This window comes from Coffea eugenioides, chromosome 11 (genome assembly GCF_003713205.1).
Source record: "Coffea eugenioides isolate CCC68of chromosome 11, Ceug_1.0, whole genome shotgun sequence".
NCBI lineage: Eukaryota > Viridiplantae > Streptophyta > Magnoliopsida > Gentianales > Rubiaceae > Coffea > Coffea eugenioides.
Window position 1 is genome coordinate 48,774,182 of NC_040045.1, and position 19,579 is coordinate 48,793,760.

General features: G+C 46.0%; 1 protein-coding gene across 1 annotated transcript; it reads left to right on the forward strand.

Annotated features, from left to right (window-relative positions):
- The first annotated feature begins 1,659 nt into the window (after nucleotides 1-1,659).
- Nucleotides 1,660-7,814, forward strand: LOC113753004 (alpha-mannosidase 2). Its single transcript, XM_027297078.1, has 4 exons — nucleotides 1,660-2,277; nucleotides 2,574-2,723; nucleotides 3,956-3,988; nucleotides 4,520-7,814. The coding sequence occupies exons 1-4, from the start codon at nucleotides 1,726-1,728 to the stop codon at nucleotides 7,253-7,255; spliced, it is 3,471 nt and encodes a 1,156-aa protein (XP_027152879.1). The 5' UTR covers nucleotides 1,660-1,725; the 3' UTR covers nucleotides 7,256-7,814.
- The last annotated feature ends 11,765 nt before the right edge of the window (nucleotides 7,815-19,579 follow it).

Sequence of the window (19,579 nt, forward strand, 5' to 3'; positions counted from 1 at the left end):
CATAATTTACGAAATAAACCTAACACATGCAAGTCACATGTCAAAATTTAAGATCAAATATGTCCGCTGAACTTCTCAATCCAAATCTGAAAACTCCAATGACCAGTAAACTATTTCGCTCGTACACTTTTGATCACTCAAATAAATTTTTGTTTTGTTTCAATATAGTCATTGAACTCTTAAATCTACATACTATGTCATTTAGTCAAGTGTTTCTATGAACGCTAACGAAATGAGCTCTATGTGCATTTCACGTACAAAAAACAAGGACAATTTCATATGATCAATTTTTTTAAATTTTTTTCATCTAGAGTTTTGATTTTTTTAACTAACAAAAATAAAATTTAAAATTGAGTAGTTGCTTTAATATATTATAATTTATAAGTTTTGACAAAAAGTCTAAATTATATATTGAAGTTATTATGTATTGCTTCCAAGAACATGAAATTTGAATGAAAATAGTAGATCTAATGATAAATTTTTAATGAAAACTCGTTAAGATACTATTTTGGTGAGTTGAGTATCCAATTTGAACAAAGATTACTAAGAATATATTGTTTTGTATAGTTCAATGGCTAAATTTAAGATTTTTGCCTTATCTATTTGGATGAATTTATTTATGATTTTTAGCATGTGCAATGCTCATGCAACTCATTTTGTTATATTTAACACCGAATTTGAACAAAATGGCCACTGATATACGTATTTGTGAGTCGAGTGATCATTTTGAATCAAAAAATTAATTGAGCGGTTAAAAGTATACGATTAGAACAGTTTAGCAGACGTTGAAATTTTTTTCTTTTGAGTTGAAAAGTTTAGTGGACACATTTAGCTTGTAGATTAAAAGCAAAATCTGACAAAATAGTCACGAGTGTACCGATTAGTTAGTTGAGTGGTTGAATCGAAACAAAAAAGATAGTTTGATTCATCGTTGAGGTTTTTTGCCCTAAGTTTAAACACACTTAATTCTTTTGAACTTTTATTTAATTTGTACTTCATCCCTTGAAACAAAATGTTATGCAATTTGCACCTTTGGTTGATTGGATGTATTTTTTTTTTCATGAATACGATAGAATTTATTCTAGACCTACTTATACTCTATATTAGAGAAAGGGGATACAAAGATGTCCCGAAACAAGTGCCTACAACCCACTGAAAAGCCTGAATTTTTTAGAATACAGGTCAAAAAATCTCTTGGCCTACACCCAAATAGACTTTTAAAATTCTCTTAGTTGCTAGCTGATTGGATGTATTGAATAGTCAATTATTTGAAAATATTATTTTATTTGCACCATACCCATAACCACGTATTTCAAAATGCTGGTTTTTAAAGAAGAAATGTACCCGAATGCGGTTCATATTTTACCAGAAAAAGGTTATAATGTTTTACAGCCTTTTATTTTTGCCGCGGGGGGTAATAAATTCTAGTACAAATTACGAATACAAGAAAAATCGTCGACTCCAAACTGGTTAATATCTGTTCGCAATTTGATAATCCCATCGATTTTGTATTGTTACCTTAGAAGAAGACTCAAAAAAAAAAAAAGGGAAAAAAGAACTGTGGTCCCACGCCCATGACCAGATTGCTGGACTATTTCCCAGTGTTCTCATTTAACAGTCCTCGTTGTATAACATAGACTCGACAAGTCGACACTCGACAGTCGTCTTCCTTGAGATCTATCTCCACTACCACCACCATCATCGGTTTGTAACCACCGCTTTCTGATGGCTTTCTCCTCCCGCCGCGGCGGAGGCGGCTGGACCCACTCTTTTCTCCCATCAACCACCAAACACGCCGCAAAACAACCCCGCAAATCCCGCAGGCGCACGGCGTTAAAGGACTTCATCCTCGCCAACTTCTTCACCATCGGACTCTCCGTCTCTCTTCTCCTCTTCCTCCTCATTGTCTTCAGCTACGGCTTCCCTAAACCCCTTCTCTCCTCCCACCTCCGGGCTGCCGGAACCCGGTTCTCCGGCAGGGCCCGAAAGCCCGTTTACCGCAAATCGCCTGCCAGCAGCAACGCCGTTTCGGCTGCCGTCGTGGACATAACGACAAAGGATTTGTACGACAAGATCCAGTTCTTGGACAAAGATGGCGGGGCCTGGAAGCAAGGCTGGAAGGTTACTTATAAAGGGAACGAGTGGGATAACGAGAAACTCAAGATATTTGTGGTTCCACATTCGCATAATGATCCTGGTTGGCGTCTCACCGTCGAGGAGTACTATGATAGGCAGTCTAGGCATATTCTGGATACAATTGTGGAGACGCTGTCTAAGGTAATACTAATACTAATGCTTGTGCCAAACGGCAGCTTATAATTTTGGTTGGTTTTCATTTCATGACTCTAATTCAGTTTGGAGTTGGGGGCCATGCTGTTTTGGTGCCAGTAGGAAAAAGAAAAAAAAACAAGAACAAATGATATTTAATGGCCTTCTAATACGATTCTAGTGCGCTGTTAGTGGTAATTATTGAGGGGTTTTATCATCAACCTTTACTATATAGCGGAGTTATTGGTTTACCGAGTTTTAGAGTCTGCTGTTTATTTGCTGTTATCTATGATCGGATTGTACAGGATAGTCGGCGAAAATTTATTTGGGAAGAGATGTCTTATCTGGAGAGATGGTGGAGGGATGCTTCAGATACCAAAAGAGAGTCGTTCATCAATTTAGTGAAGAATGGGCAGTTGGAAATTGTTGGTGGTGGCTGGGTGATGAATGATGAGGTAAGTTCATAGCCTAACATGCGTGGTTTCTAGTTGATACACAAGCGTACTTTCTTCTATTGTGAATGCTCTTGTGGTTATTCATTTTTAGCTGGTTTGGTCGATGTTTATTAGTTGTGGTCCTTGTGGAGAACGTGCCATATGAAGTCATCTGATAAGCAAATTGAAGGAATACCTGAGGTACTTGAAGTTATGACCAGTCCAAGATGTCAAAATGAAACTAAAAGTATTAATTATAATCTTGGAACTACTCTGTAAGATGTCATTTACTCATTTAGTAACATAGGTGACTGGTTTGTGCTAGCACTGAAAACAAGTCAGCTTGCACATCATGATCTCCTTGATGGATGATGATGGATTTAGGAGGGGCTCCGACAGATATATTTGATACTAATTAGGTACATGATACAGGCTGGTACGATTGCTACTCTGGTAGTCACTTATCTGATTTTGTTTATTACGGGAACCAACTGAAGCTGATTTGCTTGGCATACTGGAACAATCTGAATGGGAAAAGCCATTGCAACTTATATTTTTCATATCCTTTGTGGTTTAGAAACTAAAAGTGGGAAACCCATTCCAAACAAAAACTTATTTCAGTTGAGCCCCAGAACCTCCATTCCACGAAGGAAACCTAAAGAAAATCTACTCAGACATCAGCTTGGAAAGAGAAAACTAGAAGGAAACCTAAGAAAAGTCCACTCAGATGTCAGCTTGGAAAGAGAAAACTACGCGTCTGTGGTGGACCCACAAATATTTGCCTTCAGCTTCATGTTCTTGCTCTTGTGATGATTTGCACATCAGTGTGCTGGGAACTTTTGCGATTGTCATGTAAACATTTTTCCATACTTCTATATGTACGTTGAATATATGAAATAGTCATCTCATACTCCTTAACCTTTTTCCAGTTGTGAGTGTAACCTACTTTTTGTCCCTTTTTTCCCCGATTTTTTACTTGTATGGTAAAATTTTGCTTAGATTGCCTCAATTCTGGTGAAGTAAGTGCAAACCTTGTAAAGGAATAATCTTGTCGGTCATTATAATCAGAATGAGCATCTCCATCTTCTCTGGAAGGAAAACTATTGAAAATTATTAGCTTTTTCCATTCACAGATGAGTCCATCTCTCCACAGGGGTCTTGCTTTGTTAGCATTGATTGTGTAACATAATTATCATAATTTCTCAAGTTAGCTAATGATGTCTAACTGCTATACTTTATTTTTCTTTGTGCAGGCTAATTCACATTATTTTGCGATCCTTGAACAGGTAAACAGGAGGCATTTCTAGAATCAGTTCCTCGTATTCCTCCATGGCTGTATTTGATTGATTTGCTAGTTTACCACAATAAGTTTGCTTTTCTTGTCAACTGCTGCATCCTGGATAGTTTTTTTTTTTCTAATTTTATGTGATTGCTTTTTATGATAAGATTAGCACAAGGTTGTTCTATATGGAAACAAGCTATAGCACATTGGGTCTAGTCTTCTTGTGTCTTTTGCTTGGTTGTATCAAAACTAGTTTGATTGTACTTATCTTGGAAAACTGGAACCTTAAATTACTGACTTCTTGGAGCCTAAAGATATAAGCTTTATCGTTGGTTTCTTTAGTAGATGCAACTTTTATTTCCGAGACTTTACTTTTTTGGAGAGTTAGAAGCTAGTGTGTGGCTGGTCTGTACTGCAGATAGAGTTTAAAATATTGTCACTGCTTCTTTTCTTCAAATATTTGCTGATGGTAGTGGAAATTAGTCTCAAACAATTTTAAAAGTTCGTCCTAATTTGTCTTGCAATTCTTAACCAGATAACTGAAGGAAATATGTGGTTAAATGAAACTGTTGGAGTTATTCCTAAAAACTCTTGGGCTATAGATCCTTTTGGTTATTCATCAACTATGGCATATCTGCTCCGTCGCATGGGTTTTGAGAACATGCTTATACAGAGGACGCATTATGAGTTGAAGAAGGAACTGGCTTTGACTAAAAATTTGGAATATGTATGGAGACAGAGCTGGGATGCTGAGGAAACAACTGATATGTTTGTCCACATGATGCCGTTCTATTCTTATGATATTCCACATACTTGTGGGCCAGAGCCTGCAATCTGTTGTCAGTTTGACTTTGCTCGTATGCGGGGTTTTGTATATGAGCTCTGTCCTTGGGGAAAACATCCGATAGAGACCACCCAGGAGAATGTGAAGGAGAGAGCGAATATGCTTTTAGATCAATATAGGAAGAAATCGACATTGTACCGAACAAATACACTGCTTGTTCCCCTTGGAGATGATTTCCGTTACATCAGCATTGATGAAGCTGAAGCTCAGTTTAGGAACTATCAAATGCTGTTTGATTATATTAACTCTGATCCTAGCTTGAATGCTGAAGCAAAGTTTGGTACTCTTGAAGATTATTTCCAAACTCTACATGAAGAGGCTGACAGAGTTAATTATTCTCGTCATCATGAGGTTGGATCTGCTCAAAGAGGTGGTTTTCCATCTTTATCAGGTGATTTCTTTACTTATGCTGATAGACAACAGGATTACTGGAGTGGTTATTATGTTTCCCGGCCTTTCTTCAAGGCTGTTGATCGTGTACTCGAACAGACACTTCGCAGTGCTGAAATAATGATGGCTTTTTTGCTGGGGTATTGCCAGAGAGCACAGTGTGAAAAATTACCGACTGGATTCTCTTACAAGCTGACAGCTGCAAGAAGGAACCTAGCTTTATTTCAGCATCATGACGGAGTGACTGGTACTGCAAAGGATCATGTGGTTAAAGACTATGGGACACGGATGCATATGGCTTTACAGGACCTCCAGATTTTCATGTCCAAGGCCATAGAAGTGCTGCTGGGCATCCGCCATGAGAAAAATGATCATAACCCAGCTCAATTCGAGCCAGCACAAGTGAGATCTAAATATGATGCTCAACCAGTACATAAAGCCATTAGCGCTCAGGAAGGGACAGTTCAAACTGTGGTTGTATTTAATCCCCTGGAACAAACAAGAAATGAGATCATCATGGTTGTTGTTCAAAGACCAGATGTAACAGTTCTGGACTCGAACTGGACCTGTGTAAAAAGCCAAATTTCTCCTGAATTGCACCATGGTAGAAGCAAACATTTTACTGGAAATCATCGTCTTTACTGGAAAGCTTCTATCCCTCCTATGGGACTGCAAACATACTATGTTGCTAATGGTTTTGTGGGATGTGAAAAGGCCAAACCGGCAAGACTTCAAATTTCCAGTGCTGATGATGTACCCTGTCCCGCTCCATATGCTTGCTCAAAAGTAGAAGGTGACGCCATCGAGATCAGTAATCAACATAGGAAACTCACCTTCCAAGTCGACCTTGGGTTGTTGCAGAAAATAAGCAATATTGATGGTTCCCAAAATATTGTTGCTGAAGAACTAGGTATGTACTCAAGCACGGAAAGTGGAGCCTATCTTTTTAAACCAAATGGTGATGCTGAGCCTATCGTCCGGGCAGGTGGAATATTGGTGGTCTCAGAGGGCCATTTGGTTCAGGAAGTGTACTCTTGTCCTAAGACAGCATATGACAAAAGCCCAGTTTCCCATAGTACCCGCATTTATAATGGTGATAAGACCATACAAGAACATCTAATTGAGAAGGAATATCATGTTGAACTTCTTGGACATGAATTCAATGACAGAGAGTTGATAGCTAGGTACAAGACTGATGTTGATAATAAGAGGATTTTCTACTCTGATTTGAATGGGTTCCAAATGAGCCGTAGAGAGACCTATGACAAGATCCCCCCACAGGGAAATTACTATCCAATGCCATCTCTAGCATTCATGCAAGCCTCCAATGGACTGCGCTTCTCTGTCCATACTCGGCAATCACTTGGTGTGGCAAGCCTTAAGAATGGATATTTAGAGATTATGCTTGATCGCCGTCTAACAAGAGATGATGGTCGTGGTCTTGGCCAAGGAGTGATGGATAACCGTCCGATGAATGTTGTCTTTCATATCCTTCTGGAATCCAACATTTCACAAATTGCAGATCCTGTCTCAAGCTCTTATCCTTTAAGTCCCTCTCTTTTATCACAGTTGGTTGGTGCACACTTGAATTATCCTGTACATGTATTTATTGCCAAGAAGTCTCAGGAGATATCTGTGCAGCCACCTCCTAGATCTTTCTCTCCTTTGGCGGCTCCCTTACCCTGTGACTTGCATGTAGTGAACTTCAAGGTCCCTCGCCCTTCTAAATACTCACAACAGCCCCTTCAAGAGGCTAGATTTGTTCTGATTTTGCAAAGACGACACTGGGACTCTTCATATTGTAGGAAGGGCAGGTCTGAATGTATGAGCGTGGCCGACGTGCCTGTCAATTTATTTGACATGTTCAAGGGGCTTGCAGTGTTGAACGCAAAAGCAACTTCTCTAAACCTTTTACATGATGACACGGAGATGCTTGGTTACAGTGAGCAGTTTCAGGAAGGTGCTCAAGAAGGGCATGTCCTCATATCTCCCATGGAAATTCAGGCTTATAAATTGGATCTACGGCCTCATGAATGACTTGGAAGTCACAAGAATACCAACTTTGTTTCTTTTCTCTCACTGATTCCATCTCTGGTTCATTGGTGGCACAGAGGATTTCCTAGCTTTTATCCATTCTCTGCTACCAAATCAGGATGGACAGATTCCCTGCTTCACTGGGGTATGGGACCAATTAACTTCTCAAGGTGCATAGATGATCCAACAAGTTAGAAAAGTACAATCAATAGCAGAGATATACGACATTCCTGTTATGTTAGAGATGGCTGTTCATAGTACTCAGATTGCGTCTATGCTACAGAGCTGATGTGTAGATTACATCAGCTGGAAGAATTGGGGCAGTGCAATTATGTCTTCTACAAAAGTCAGAATATCATAAACCGAAGTTTTGCTAGGGTTAAAAGTTTTACATGCAGTTCCATATTGGATAGATTTGGTAATATCATATAGATAAACATCTCCCTATATGGCATCTTATAAAAATTGGTGATGTACTGTTAAGTTTGTTACACTTGTATGATTATATCACTGAAGCAGGGACCAAGCTTTGATCCTTCCAAAGCTTGATTATCTCACAGAATGATTTCTTCCTGCACGCTCATATTAAGTGTCTTGTGAGGAAGAACGATGGAGTTGATCACCACAACCTCATCTTCAACAGTCACAGCTTCCCCTGTATGAGAGATTATGGGATTGAAGATATATATCCATGTCCATTTCCTTGGTACGATGGACACAAAATTTATGGTAGGCACAAGTACCTAGCATGGTAATTCCAAGCTTCGCATTGTATAGTCTCCTTCAGCCTGACAAATTATCCAATCTTAGCGAGTAATAAACTTTGTTATAAACAACTATTTAACGACTCTTCAGTGCAAGCAACAACCTATTGAAATTTGAATATTTCCTACATAGCTCTATACTTAGGATCTTCAGTGTGGCTGTAAATGTCAAAATTAAGGTCAATTCAACTCATAATACCTAAGTGTCTTTCACCTACGACTCACGAATTGCAATGATGTTTAGTCATGACCCTTCATACTATGGCTGCAAATGTGAAAAGATAACATTTAACTGCTTATTATGCGTTGTATGTCACGCCAACTTACATGGATGACCAAACAGGCAGAGATACCGACCAAACAGGCAGACACAATCAGAATTCATGATACCCTAATCTTCCTCCAACATGGTTTGTTTGGATTGTAAGTTATTTGAGATATTTTTACTGTAGCATTTTTTGTGATGTGATGTATGTGAGATGAAAAGGTAATTGGGAAGGTAAAAAGGTGTATTGGAAATTGTAATGATGATGTAAGCAAATATATTTGGAAAAATAAAGGTCAATCCAAACAAAAATTATAAATTATGGAATACTTGAAATTTTTGGAGTTTGACAAATCTGAAACTCTTGAGGGAACTACACCACATGAAGGAAAACTATACATGCACTTAATTAATTAAGTGAATAAATTACCTGAACCATGAAAAAGCAAAAAACAATACCTGCCAAGGAGGCCTTGTTGATCTAGTGGCTAAGGTTGAAACTCAGGAATCAGAGGTCCTGGTTCAAATCCCCTGTCCCTTCCAGACTTCCCTTGCTAAAAAAATTAAAAAATAAGAAAAATAGAAAGAATACCTGGACACGAGACCACTTCCCAAGAGATGGCTGCCATCCAACATTAGAGTGCAAGACAACTGTGTGGTATATATTGCAACTTTCATGCTACAATTCGATCATACCTTGATTTCTACAATTCGATCATAAGAGCAAATGTCAGATTAATAGACGTGCCAGAGGGCTTCTATCAGTATGAGAAAATAAAACAAGCAAGCTACTAAAAACATAGCCTGCATCTCTTACCAAGTATGTCTGCCGATGGAAAGTTGCGACAGACATCACAATTCAGCAAAAAAGATATGGGACTGCCCAAAAAACACTTAGACGCTTCAAAAAAAAAAAAAAAAGTGGATATCGACACCAAAAGCTAATAGCGTAGTTCTTTCATCACCAAGGAGAAACAACACAACCATATGCTCCCTGGGTCGACTATTGTAAGACAAAAGCATAATCATTAAGGTGGTTGTAGTGGGGCCCACGAACACGTCGGCCTGGCCCATAAGCTCGGCTGGTAGGAGGTTCCCGGCCCAGCAGATCGGCTTGGATGGGCCGCGCGGGCTGCAGAGCCCAAGCACGCCTTAACTAAGCTATGGAGCCCTAGGGAGAGTTATGCTCCCATAAGGACTCCCTGTTCTACTAGGAGACTACTACCTGTGACTCTATAAATACCATGCGTAGGGAGAACTAGTGCTGTTAATCGAGCCGAGTCGAGCCGAGTATCTGAGCGTCGAGCTCGACTCGTGAAGAATTCGAGCCAAGCTCGAGCTCGCTCGATAACACAGACGAGCTATGATATGCACTCGAACTCGACTCGAAAAATGGAAATGTGACTCGAACTCGAGCTCGAGCTCGACTCGTTTATCAAAAACGAGCCAGGCTCGGACGAGCTCGAGCTCGAGCTCGAAATATGTATCCGAGCTCGAGGCTCGAGTTCGAGGCTCGAGGCTCGATTTTAGACTCGAGTTCGAAGCTCGAGGCTCGATTTTGAGGCTCGATTTCGCAATTGAACAATCAGTTTACGAAGTTCTACTCCAGCATATCCAGATTTAGGCTATCCAAAATCAACAAAAAATATTAGGATTGGCAACCAATGGCATTCACATTCAACAATACACAAACTCTAACCACATTTCATCCAAGACAAATATGACCATAACATCCATCCAACACAAACTTTAGGAATAAAACAAAACAAATACACAAACTACAGTCTAATTCCATTCGAGACAACATTCATTAGAGCCAATATACCATAACAGGTTATGGCCAGCCAAATAAACGCACAAACTACAGCCAAATAACCATGAAAAACACTGCTACATAGCTTAAAAATTGTCCAACTTCAGAAATCACAAGAAAAAGTACAACCCCTTCAGAAATCACAAGAAAAAGTACAGTTTCACAAGTCCAGCTTTACAAATCACAAGAAACAACATCACATATTCCAAAAAACAGCATTCAAATGTCCGGAAGATCAATTTCTTCAATTGTAGATGATTCGGAAACATCGAGTGGTTCCTACAAAATGAAAACAAGAAAGTTACAACTAAAGTGATTGATTAGATTAAGAACTAAAGTGTGATGAACTTATACTTTAGGGGGTTACATTCTTTACATATTTAGTGTCAATTATAATATAGAAAGTTGAATGTATAAATTTATTAGTTGTAGTTTAAGAGTAACTAATTTAGTCGCTAATAAATTATTAGTTAGTTGATTTAGTGGGTAGCAAACAACTAAAGAAACTAAAGAAAGGGCAAAAAAAAAAAAAAAGAGAAGTATGCTGTCCAAATTAAGCCCGTAAGGCTTTGTGAGTAAAAAATGAACCACCCTTTGGAGAGGCTTTGCAGAGTTGAGGTTAAACTCTCAGATGAAAACTCTTAATTGGAAACCAAATTTGGCAGCTTTAGCTTTGAAGCACTAACATAACAGTCCCATATAACATGATGCTACCCAACTTGGCATTTGAATGACAAAATTTTTGGATTCTTCATAAATCATAATTAATACAGTCAAAAACATTAAAAAGAGAAAATTGAAGTGTAATATAACGTCTGTACGTATCAAACTTAAATTGGATTTCCAAGACAACAGTCTTCTTTCTGAAATTGCATAAGCTATCCATTAAAAAATTAACTACTACAGAACAGAAATTACGGGTCATTATTGATTATGCAAATTACAGAAATTACAGAAATTATGCAAAATCCTTAAAAGCCTTGCAAGTAGAAGACGGTCACCAGACATTTAAGTCCTCCTCACATCACATGTTAAGTTTTTGAACCGTAAGCAGCAATGAAACCTAAAACCAGATTTGGGGGCCGAAACATCGCAGGTTCTGAACTCTTGTCATTTAGTATAATTTACCTACGAAAAGAGACAAGACTTACCAGAAATCACAAAGGATTAGAGAAACCAGTCAAATTGGACTGGTTTTGGCCCCGGCGGTGGACCGGTTGTTAATGGCAGAAAACAGAGGCTGTGGCCTGTGGGTTGAGTCTGTGGGCGGCGGTGGAGGCAGACGTTGCTGTGGGTTGCGGCTGTGGACTGCGGCTTCCTGTGGAGTACGGCGGGGCTGTGGGTGCGGCTGCGGGTTGCGGGGTTGCGGGGCTGTGGTAGCGAGGCTGCGGGGTTGCGGGGTTGCGGGGCTGTGGTAGCGAGGCTGCGGGGTTGCTGGCTGCGGGGTTGCTGGGTTGCGGTGTTGCGGGGCTGCGGGGTTGCTGGGTTGCTGGGTTGCGGTGTTGCGAGGCTGTGGGGCTGCGGGGTTGTGGCTAGGGTTGTGGGTTGCTAGCTGGCTGTGGCCTGTGGGTTGCTAGCAAAACAAGTAGCTGCGGGGTGCGGCAGAGAGGGAGAGGCGGAAATGAAGAATGAAACGATGCAATATCAAGTTTTCAACCCTAGTCCAAATTTCTACTTGTTGACTATTAAAATGACAAAAATACCCTTCTTTGTCGAGCTCAACCGAGCTACTCGATAAAGAAGCGAGTTCGAGCCTACTCGGCTCGATTACTAAACGAGTATTTTTCGAGCTCGAGCTCGGCTCGTTAACTGAAATTAACGAGCCGAGCTCGAGCCTTATCGAGCCGAGCTCTAACGAGCTTTCGAGCTGCTTGTTTTGCTTAACAGCTTTAGGGAGAACACAAGGTACGCTATTCACAGCACAAGCACTACTCTTTTCTTACGACTCTTCTTCTGACTTGATCGTCGGAGTTGCTACAGGGGACCTAGCCCCGCAGCTCGCCTGAGTGCAGGTCAGACCGCTCAGCTCGCCCTCCACGCATCTGGCCAGGTCGGACCTTCTCTTCGGCAGTCGCATCAATTGGCGCCGTCTGTGGGAACACGTTGCTTCTCTTCGCGAATCATGCCGAAAACTAGGTCTCAAAGGAATGCTGGTGGATCCAAAGGGATGGAGCGAAGCGGCCCCCAAAACGCTCATGAGGATCCGACACCTGAAGGAGCAGGGGCGGGGCCCTCACGGATCCCACCCGAACAGCTGGTGCAGACGGTGGCAGCAAACCTGCCCACCTTCGAGGCGATCATGGACTACCTCAAAGGGCAGTCGGGAGGTCATTCCGACAAGGAGCCTAAGGTACAAGGAGCCGACCTGTCAGGGTCCCGAACTGGGAGTCCCAATCACGGGGCCAAGCGGACGCATCGGGAACTCACACGTGAGCAGGTCGAGGTCGTAGAGCCATCTCACAAGAATTCCCGAACTGAACATCCGGAGCCCGTCCGGAGGCTCTCCCCCCGGAGGGAGCGACAACAGGTACGAGACGAGCTTGACCTAATCCTCGACCCGGAGGCGGAGAGGTATATTGCTTCCCCCTTTGTGCTTGACATCGAGGAATACCAACTGCCCGCGAAGTTCAAAATTCCAACCATGAAACCTTACGATGCCACCACGGATCCGGAAGACCACCTGTTCGTATTCATGACGCAGATGCGCTTACAAACGGCCGCGGATGCGGTCAGGTGCAAGACCTTCCCGATGTTCCTAGAAGGAAGGGCTCGGCAGTGGTTTCAGGGGCTTCCCCCCAGATCGATCAGCTCTTTCACCCAGCTCGCGCGAGCATTCTCGGCACAGTTCGTTTCCTCACGAGCCTTCTCTAAAAGCACCGCTCACCTTATGACCATCCAACAAAAGGTCGAGGAATCACTGCGTGAATACATGGTGCGGTTCAATAACGAATCCCTCCAGGTCCGTGACCGAGACGACAAGGTGGTCATGGCTGCCTTCATTAACGGGCTACGGAAGCAGAAGTTATACACCGAGCTCGTTGAGAGACCGCCCAAGTCAGTTCGGGAAATGCTGGATCGAGCTCATGAGAAGGCCAATGCTGAAGAGGCTAACCGCTTGAAGAGCGCTCAGGAGAGGCAGAGGGACGACAAGCGCCGAAGAATAACCGACCAAGGAGACGCTCGACGTGACCAAGGGCGGAAGCCTACCTATGACCACCCGCCTAGAGGCCGACCCCTAGGGGGAGACAAGCCTTGGACTTCCCTCACGGCTCCCCGAGCTCGGGTCCTCGCGGTGATGGAGCAAGAGGGACTTTCCCGACCTCCCCGGCCCTTGGCCGGGGATAGAAACAGGAGAGATCAGGACCTGTACTGTGCGTACCACAGGGATGTGGGGCACGACACTGAAGACTGCCGCCACCTTAAGAAGGAAATTGAAAAGCTGATCCGGAGGGGTCATCTTGGCCAGTTCGTCCGCGAGGGGCGAACTGATCAGAAGCAGGGAGGATTCAAACGAGATCGGGCGTCCAGCTCGCACGACCGACCTCGGGGTCCTCGGGAGCGGACTCCGGTACGTGGGGTGCCGAATCTGGCGGGAGTAATCAACACTATTGCAGGGGGACCTGCTGGAGGGGATAGCCATTCGGCTCGGCGAAATAACAGACCTCCCCCCAGTGGGGAGAGCTCAAACAAGCGCTTAAAGATGTACGAGGAGATCATCTATGGGCCGGAGGATGCGGTACCCCTAGCTTCCAATAACCACGAGGCAATTGTGATAGAGGTCGTCACGTGTAACTATAAGGTAAAAAAGGTGTACATAGATAATGAGAGCGCCATCGATGTGTTGTACTACAAGGCCTTCAGAGAACTGCAGCTGGAAGATAAACAGCTCATCCCAGTTCGTACCCCCTTGATAGGGTTTGCAGGTCCGCCGGTAAGGCCTGAGGGAATGATAACCCTCCAGGTCACTATAGGGGAGTCACCAAGGTGCCGAACTGTTCAGGTAAATTTCGCGGTGGTAAAGGAGCCGTCCTCCTACAACATGATATTGGGACGTCCAACCCTAAACGCACTCCGAGCTGTCTGTTCGACCTTACACCTCAGCATGAAATTCCCCACTCCCGAGGGAGTGGCCGAGGTGCAGGGGGACCCGGAGGTAGCTCGAGCCTGTTATATTGCAACCCTCAAGGGTAAGGAGAAGCTGGTGGCGCAGACAGTCCTTCTGGAGCCCTGGGAGCCTACTGAGAAGGAGGAGAGGTTGGAGACGGACGAAAATCTGCTTGAATTGCTTGTCAACCCCGAGCGACCTGATCGTGTGGTTAAGGCGGGATCTGGACTAAACGAGCAGGTAAGGAGGGCCCTGGAGTCCCTCCTGGAGGAGTACGCCGAGATCTTTGCTTGGAGTGCCGATGACATGACAGGAGTTCCTCCCGAACTGGCAGTCCACAAGCTGCATGTGGATCCGAGCATCCGGCCAGTGAAACAGAAGAAGAGAAACTTTGCACCTGAACGCAACGAGGTCGTTAAAGAAGAGGTGGGCAAGCTGTTGGAGGCTAGAATTGTGAAAGAGATCCACTATTCGACCTGGCTGGCCAACCCGGTGCTGGTCAAAAAGGAGGACAAAGCTTGGCGGATGTGCGTGGACTTCACCGACCTGAATAAGGCTTGCCCGAAGGATTGCTACCCTCTCCCTCGCATCGACCAGCTGGTCGACTCAACAACTGGGTACGAGATCTTCTGCTTTCTGGATGCTTTCAAAGGGTATCACCAGATAGCTCTGGATGAGGAGGATCAAGAGAAGACTGCCTTCATCACCGAATACGGTACGTATTGTTATACCACCATGCCATTTGGCTTGAAAAATGCAGGCGCGACCTATCAGCGGCTGGTCAACAAGCTGTTCAAAAACCAGATCGGCCGAAACATGGAGGTATACGTGGATGACATGCTGGTGAAAAGCCGAACTCAGGAGCAGTTCGTCGACGACCTCAGGGAGATCTTTGACGTCCTACGGAGCTCGCGGATGCGACTAAATCCCAAGAAATGCACCTTCGGGGTCAGGTCGGGCAAGTTCCTTGGATACATGATATCAAAAGACGGAGTAAGGGCTAACCCCGACAAGGTAAAAGCCATCATGGACATGGCTTCTCCCCGAAGCATAAAAGAGGTTCAACGGCTAGCTGGCAGGATGGCGGCCTTGAACAGGTTCTTGTCGAAATCTGCAGTTCGGGGTTTCCCTTTCTTCAGGGCCCTGCGAAGAGGCCCTCAGTTCGAGTGGACCCCCGAGTGTCAGCAAGCGTTTGACCAGCTGAAAGCCCACATCGCGCGATTGCCGTCCTTGACCTCTCCTGCGCATGGAGAAACCTTATTTATCTATCTAGCAGTAGGGGAGGAGGCGATCAGTGCGGTACTAGTTCGGGAAGAAGGAAAAGTCCAGAAGCCTGTATACTATGTCAGCCGAGCTCTGCAGGGCGCGGAGACAAGGTACACCTCGATTGAGCGATATGTCTTGGCGTTAGTTCACGCGGCTCGGAAGCTCAGGTCATATTTCCAAGCTCACCCTGTGGTGGTTATGACCGACCAGCCACTCAAGCAAATTCTTTCAAGGCCTGACGCCTCAGGGAGAATGGTGAGGTGGGCCGTGGAGCTGTCCGGATACGACCTCGGCTACCAACCTCGCACGGCCATTAAGGCCCAAGCATTGGCAGATTTTATAGCCGAAGGGGTCTCCTTCGGACAACCGGAACCACAGGTCAAACGGACCAGAGACGCAGCCGAGGCCCCGCAGGTCGGAGAAGCTGTCGAGGCCACGCAGACCACCCAGTCCCGAACGACCCAAGGCGTGGCAGAGGCCAGGCAGGCCGAAAAAGCTGTCCAGGTCGAGCGAGCCACCAAGGCTTTCGAGGCCGAGCAGGCGGAGGGACATGTCAAGGTCGGGCAGGCCACAAAGGGAGCTCAGGCCGGACAGATCGGAGAAGCAGCGGAGGCTGAACATGCCGAAGAGGCTGTCGAGATCGAACAGGCCACTGGCGAAGTTGATCAGATCATTCCAGTCTGGACCCTGTTCGTGGATGGGTCGTCAAGCAAGGAAGGATGCGGAGCAGGGCTCCTCCTGACTAGCCCTATGGGGGATGAGTTGGCCTATGCCCTGAGATTTGATTTCAGGGCCTCTAACAACGAGTCCGAATATGAGGCCCTGGTCGCAGGGATGGTGATAGCTCGGAAGTTGGGGGCCGAGTCAATAGAAGTCTACAGCGACTCACAGCTGATAGTCAACCAGGTAGGGGGAAGTTACGAAGTTAAGGAGGAGCCCCTAAAAAGGTACGTCGCCAAAGTGCATGAGCTAAGGGCCCAGTTCAAAGTATTCGCGCTCAAGCAGGTCCCTCGGAGCCAAAATAAGAGGGCGGATGCCCTGTCCAAGCTAGCTTCCACCTCGGTTGGCACGTTGAACAAAGAAGTCTTGGTGGAAGTCGTCAGAAATCGGGCGTATGACCAGGTGGACTTGTCTGTTATTCAAGTAGTGAGCTCATGGATGGATCCCATTGTACGGTGTTTAGCTAGTGGAGAGCTCCCTCAAGACCGGGTGGAGGCGCGAAGGGTCCTCCTCAGGTCGCGGGGATACGAGCTCTCAAATGGGGTGCTTTACAGGAAATCCTACCTACGCCCGTGGCTGAGGTGCATTACTCCGGAAGAGGGACACTACATCCTGCGTGAGCTGCACGAGGGCATATGTGAAAACCACGTCGGCCCGAGGGTTTTGGCCAAGAAAGGAATGCTGTCTGGTTACTACTGGCCGACCATGTTCTTGGATTCGATTGAGCTGGTAACTCGGTGCAAGTCCTGCCAGCTGCATGCGCCGATCCATCACGCCCCGACTCAGGAGATGATCCCTCTTCAGAGCCCTTGGCCTTTTTTCCAATGGGGAATCGACCTGTTGGGTCCATTTCCCCGAGCTCCAGGGGGTTATGAGCATGTGGTTGTGGCTGTAGACTATTTCACCAAATGGGTGGAGGCCGAGCCCCTTATCACCATTAGCAGCAGGTCGGTGCAGAAGTTCCTCTGGAAGAACATCGTTTGCCGATTTGGTATATCCCATGTCCTGGTCTCAGACAACGGACGCCAGTTCGCTGACGTTGCTCTTCAAGGTTAGTGCACGGAGCTCGGAATCCGGCAGCACTTCACCTCGGTAGGCCACCCTCAGGCAAACGGTCAGGTCGAAAACGTCAACAGGACCATACTGCACGGCTTAAAAACACGGATGGAGTCCGCCCGAACTGGGTGGTTGGACGAACTGCCGACCATACTGTGGGCTTACCGAACCACTCCCCGAACTGCTACTCGGGAGACTCCTTTCGTGCTGACCTATGGAGCAGAGGCTGTGATCCCGGCGGAGATAGGTGTTCCTTCGAACAGGGTTCAGAACTTCATAGCTCAGGACAATGAAGAGGAGCTGCGTCTTAACCTGGACTTGCTGGAAGGAAGGAGAGAAGAAGCAGCTATACGCATGGCCAAGTATAAGGGACAGATCGCGCGACACTACAATGCTAGGGTAAAGCCTCTGGCTTTTAAGCCAGGGGACCTGGTCCTGAGGAAGAACAGCGTAAGTCGGCTTCAGGGCACTGGCAAGCTGGGTCCAAATTGGGAAGGACCCTATGTGGTGAAAGAAGCAGACCGAGCTGGATATTGCAGGTTAGCTCACCTCAGCGGGGAAGAGGTCCCTCGTACTTGGCACAATTCCAACCTGAGGATTTTTCGTTAGGCTCGCACATGACAGTTCGGCTAAAGGTCAAAACTTCGATTAATGTTGATGTATTTCGTTAACAAGTTATTCTGTCTTAGAGTAGCTCGTTTAGGTCAGTATCGGGCCGAACGGGTGTATCTTGTGACAAAGTTTGTCGAATAAAACTAAGTATGAAGCAAAATTATGCAAAAGGCTTTTCATTGAATTCATCAAGACTGTTCAAAAGGGAGCCGAGCTCACACAAAAGAAATTGAGCGGGGGCAGAGCAAGGCTCGTACAAAAAGAACTGCCTGCCAACAGTTCGGGACCTATCCTACGACCTACTCTAGTTCTCCTCCTCTTCTTCCTCCTGCTCGGATTCGGGGGTGGTCACAGGCAGTAGGGGGTCCGCCACCAGGTCGGCCAGCTTGCGCCCGCGCGTGTAGCCCTCTACCAGACGGTCCACTTGCTCGATAGCCTGGGGGTTGTAGCTTGTGAACTTTCCCAGGTCGAATCCAGGCAGACCCAGCTCTTGCACCTCCTTCAGGGCCAGGGAGTACCCATGATGGAGCACGGGGGTGTTCAGGGCAGCCAGGTCATTCGTAAAGTCTGTCGACCTGAGATAGGTCCGCACTCCCTCTTGGCGACCTTCGGCCCTGGCCGCCTCGATCTGAGCAGACAACTCGACGCTCTTTCTCTGCTCCTCCTTCAGCTGGGAGGACAGTTCGGAGTTTTTCTTCAGCTCCAGTTCGAAGCTTGAGTGCGCCTGGGCGAGCTGCTTTTTCAGACCTTCAGTTTCGACCACGGCTGCTTCGTTTTGGCTTAGCAGTTTCTCGTTGGCAGCCTTTGTTTCGCTCATCAGGGGGAGCAGGCTCTCGTAGCGCTTTGCCAGCTCGGACCCGACCACATTCACCTGAGCCGCGCCTGTGTAATAGTAGTCGAGGAGGTCGGACGACTCCATGGCCTTAACCAAGTTGAAGTCTCGCGGTAGGATGGCCCCGTGGGCGAGCTCCCTGGCTACATGTGGAAATTGGGCTCGATCGTTTATGGAGAGCCTCCACTGGGGACAGAAGTGCATTGGATGTTGGTGCGTGACCAACCGCGTCTACGGGTCGAACAGCAGGGTAGAGCTCCGGTGTTGCCACAGGTTAGGAGGAGCTCCGGCCCGGGCTTGCTCCTCGGCGGTGTTCACACCGTAGTGGACGTCCTGACCGGGCTCAGGCGTCGGCCTCTCTTCCTGAGCTGGGGACGAGGTCGTCTCCACCCTGGCTCTCTTGGCGGTCGTTTTCTTCTTCTTCTTTTTTTCAGCCTCTACGGGCTTAGAGGACTGGGCGGGAGCTGGCTGGAGCGGTGGAACCGGAGCCGAGCTGGCCGGGATGGCTGCGGAGGGCTGCGGGGTGGTGCCCGGAGTGCTGGCGCCTCCGATGGTCAGAAGTGAAGAAAATCTCTTCACTGCACATGAAGAAGATCAGAAGGTCAGTATATGCATTAAAAAAAAAAAAGAGGAAGAAAGGAAAGACTGAGGTCCAGGTCGATTACAGGCTGTCAGCTCGTCCGGCGATAAAGATTTATTTTCAGGCGAGGGATCTGAGGGATTAGCTCGGATCAGCCCCGCCGCCCAAAGCTGGGCATTGCTGAACTCTTTCACCTCCAGTTTCTCTTCCGAGCTGAGTAGCCGGTTGAGCTCGTTCACAGGGAGCGGGGACGGAAGTGGATCCGAGACCTGAGACTCCGCCCTCCAGGTCAGGGGGGGGAAGCCCAGGTTCTT

Excerpts from the sequence above, each read along its gene's own strand:
- LOC113753004 (XM_027297078.1), top strand. The coding sequence starts at position 1,726 with ATGGCTTTCTCCTCCCGCCGCGGCGGAGGCGGCTGGACCCACTCTTTT. Across the intron at positions 2,278-2,573 it reads TTGTGGAGACGCTGTCTAAG|GATAGTCGGCGAAAATTTAT; the intron begins GTAATACTAATA and ends CGGATTGTACAG. Across the intron at positions 2,724-3,955 it reads GCTGGGTGATGAATGATGAG|GCTAATTCACATTATTTTGC; the intron begins GTAAGTTCATAG and ends TTCTTTGTGCAG.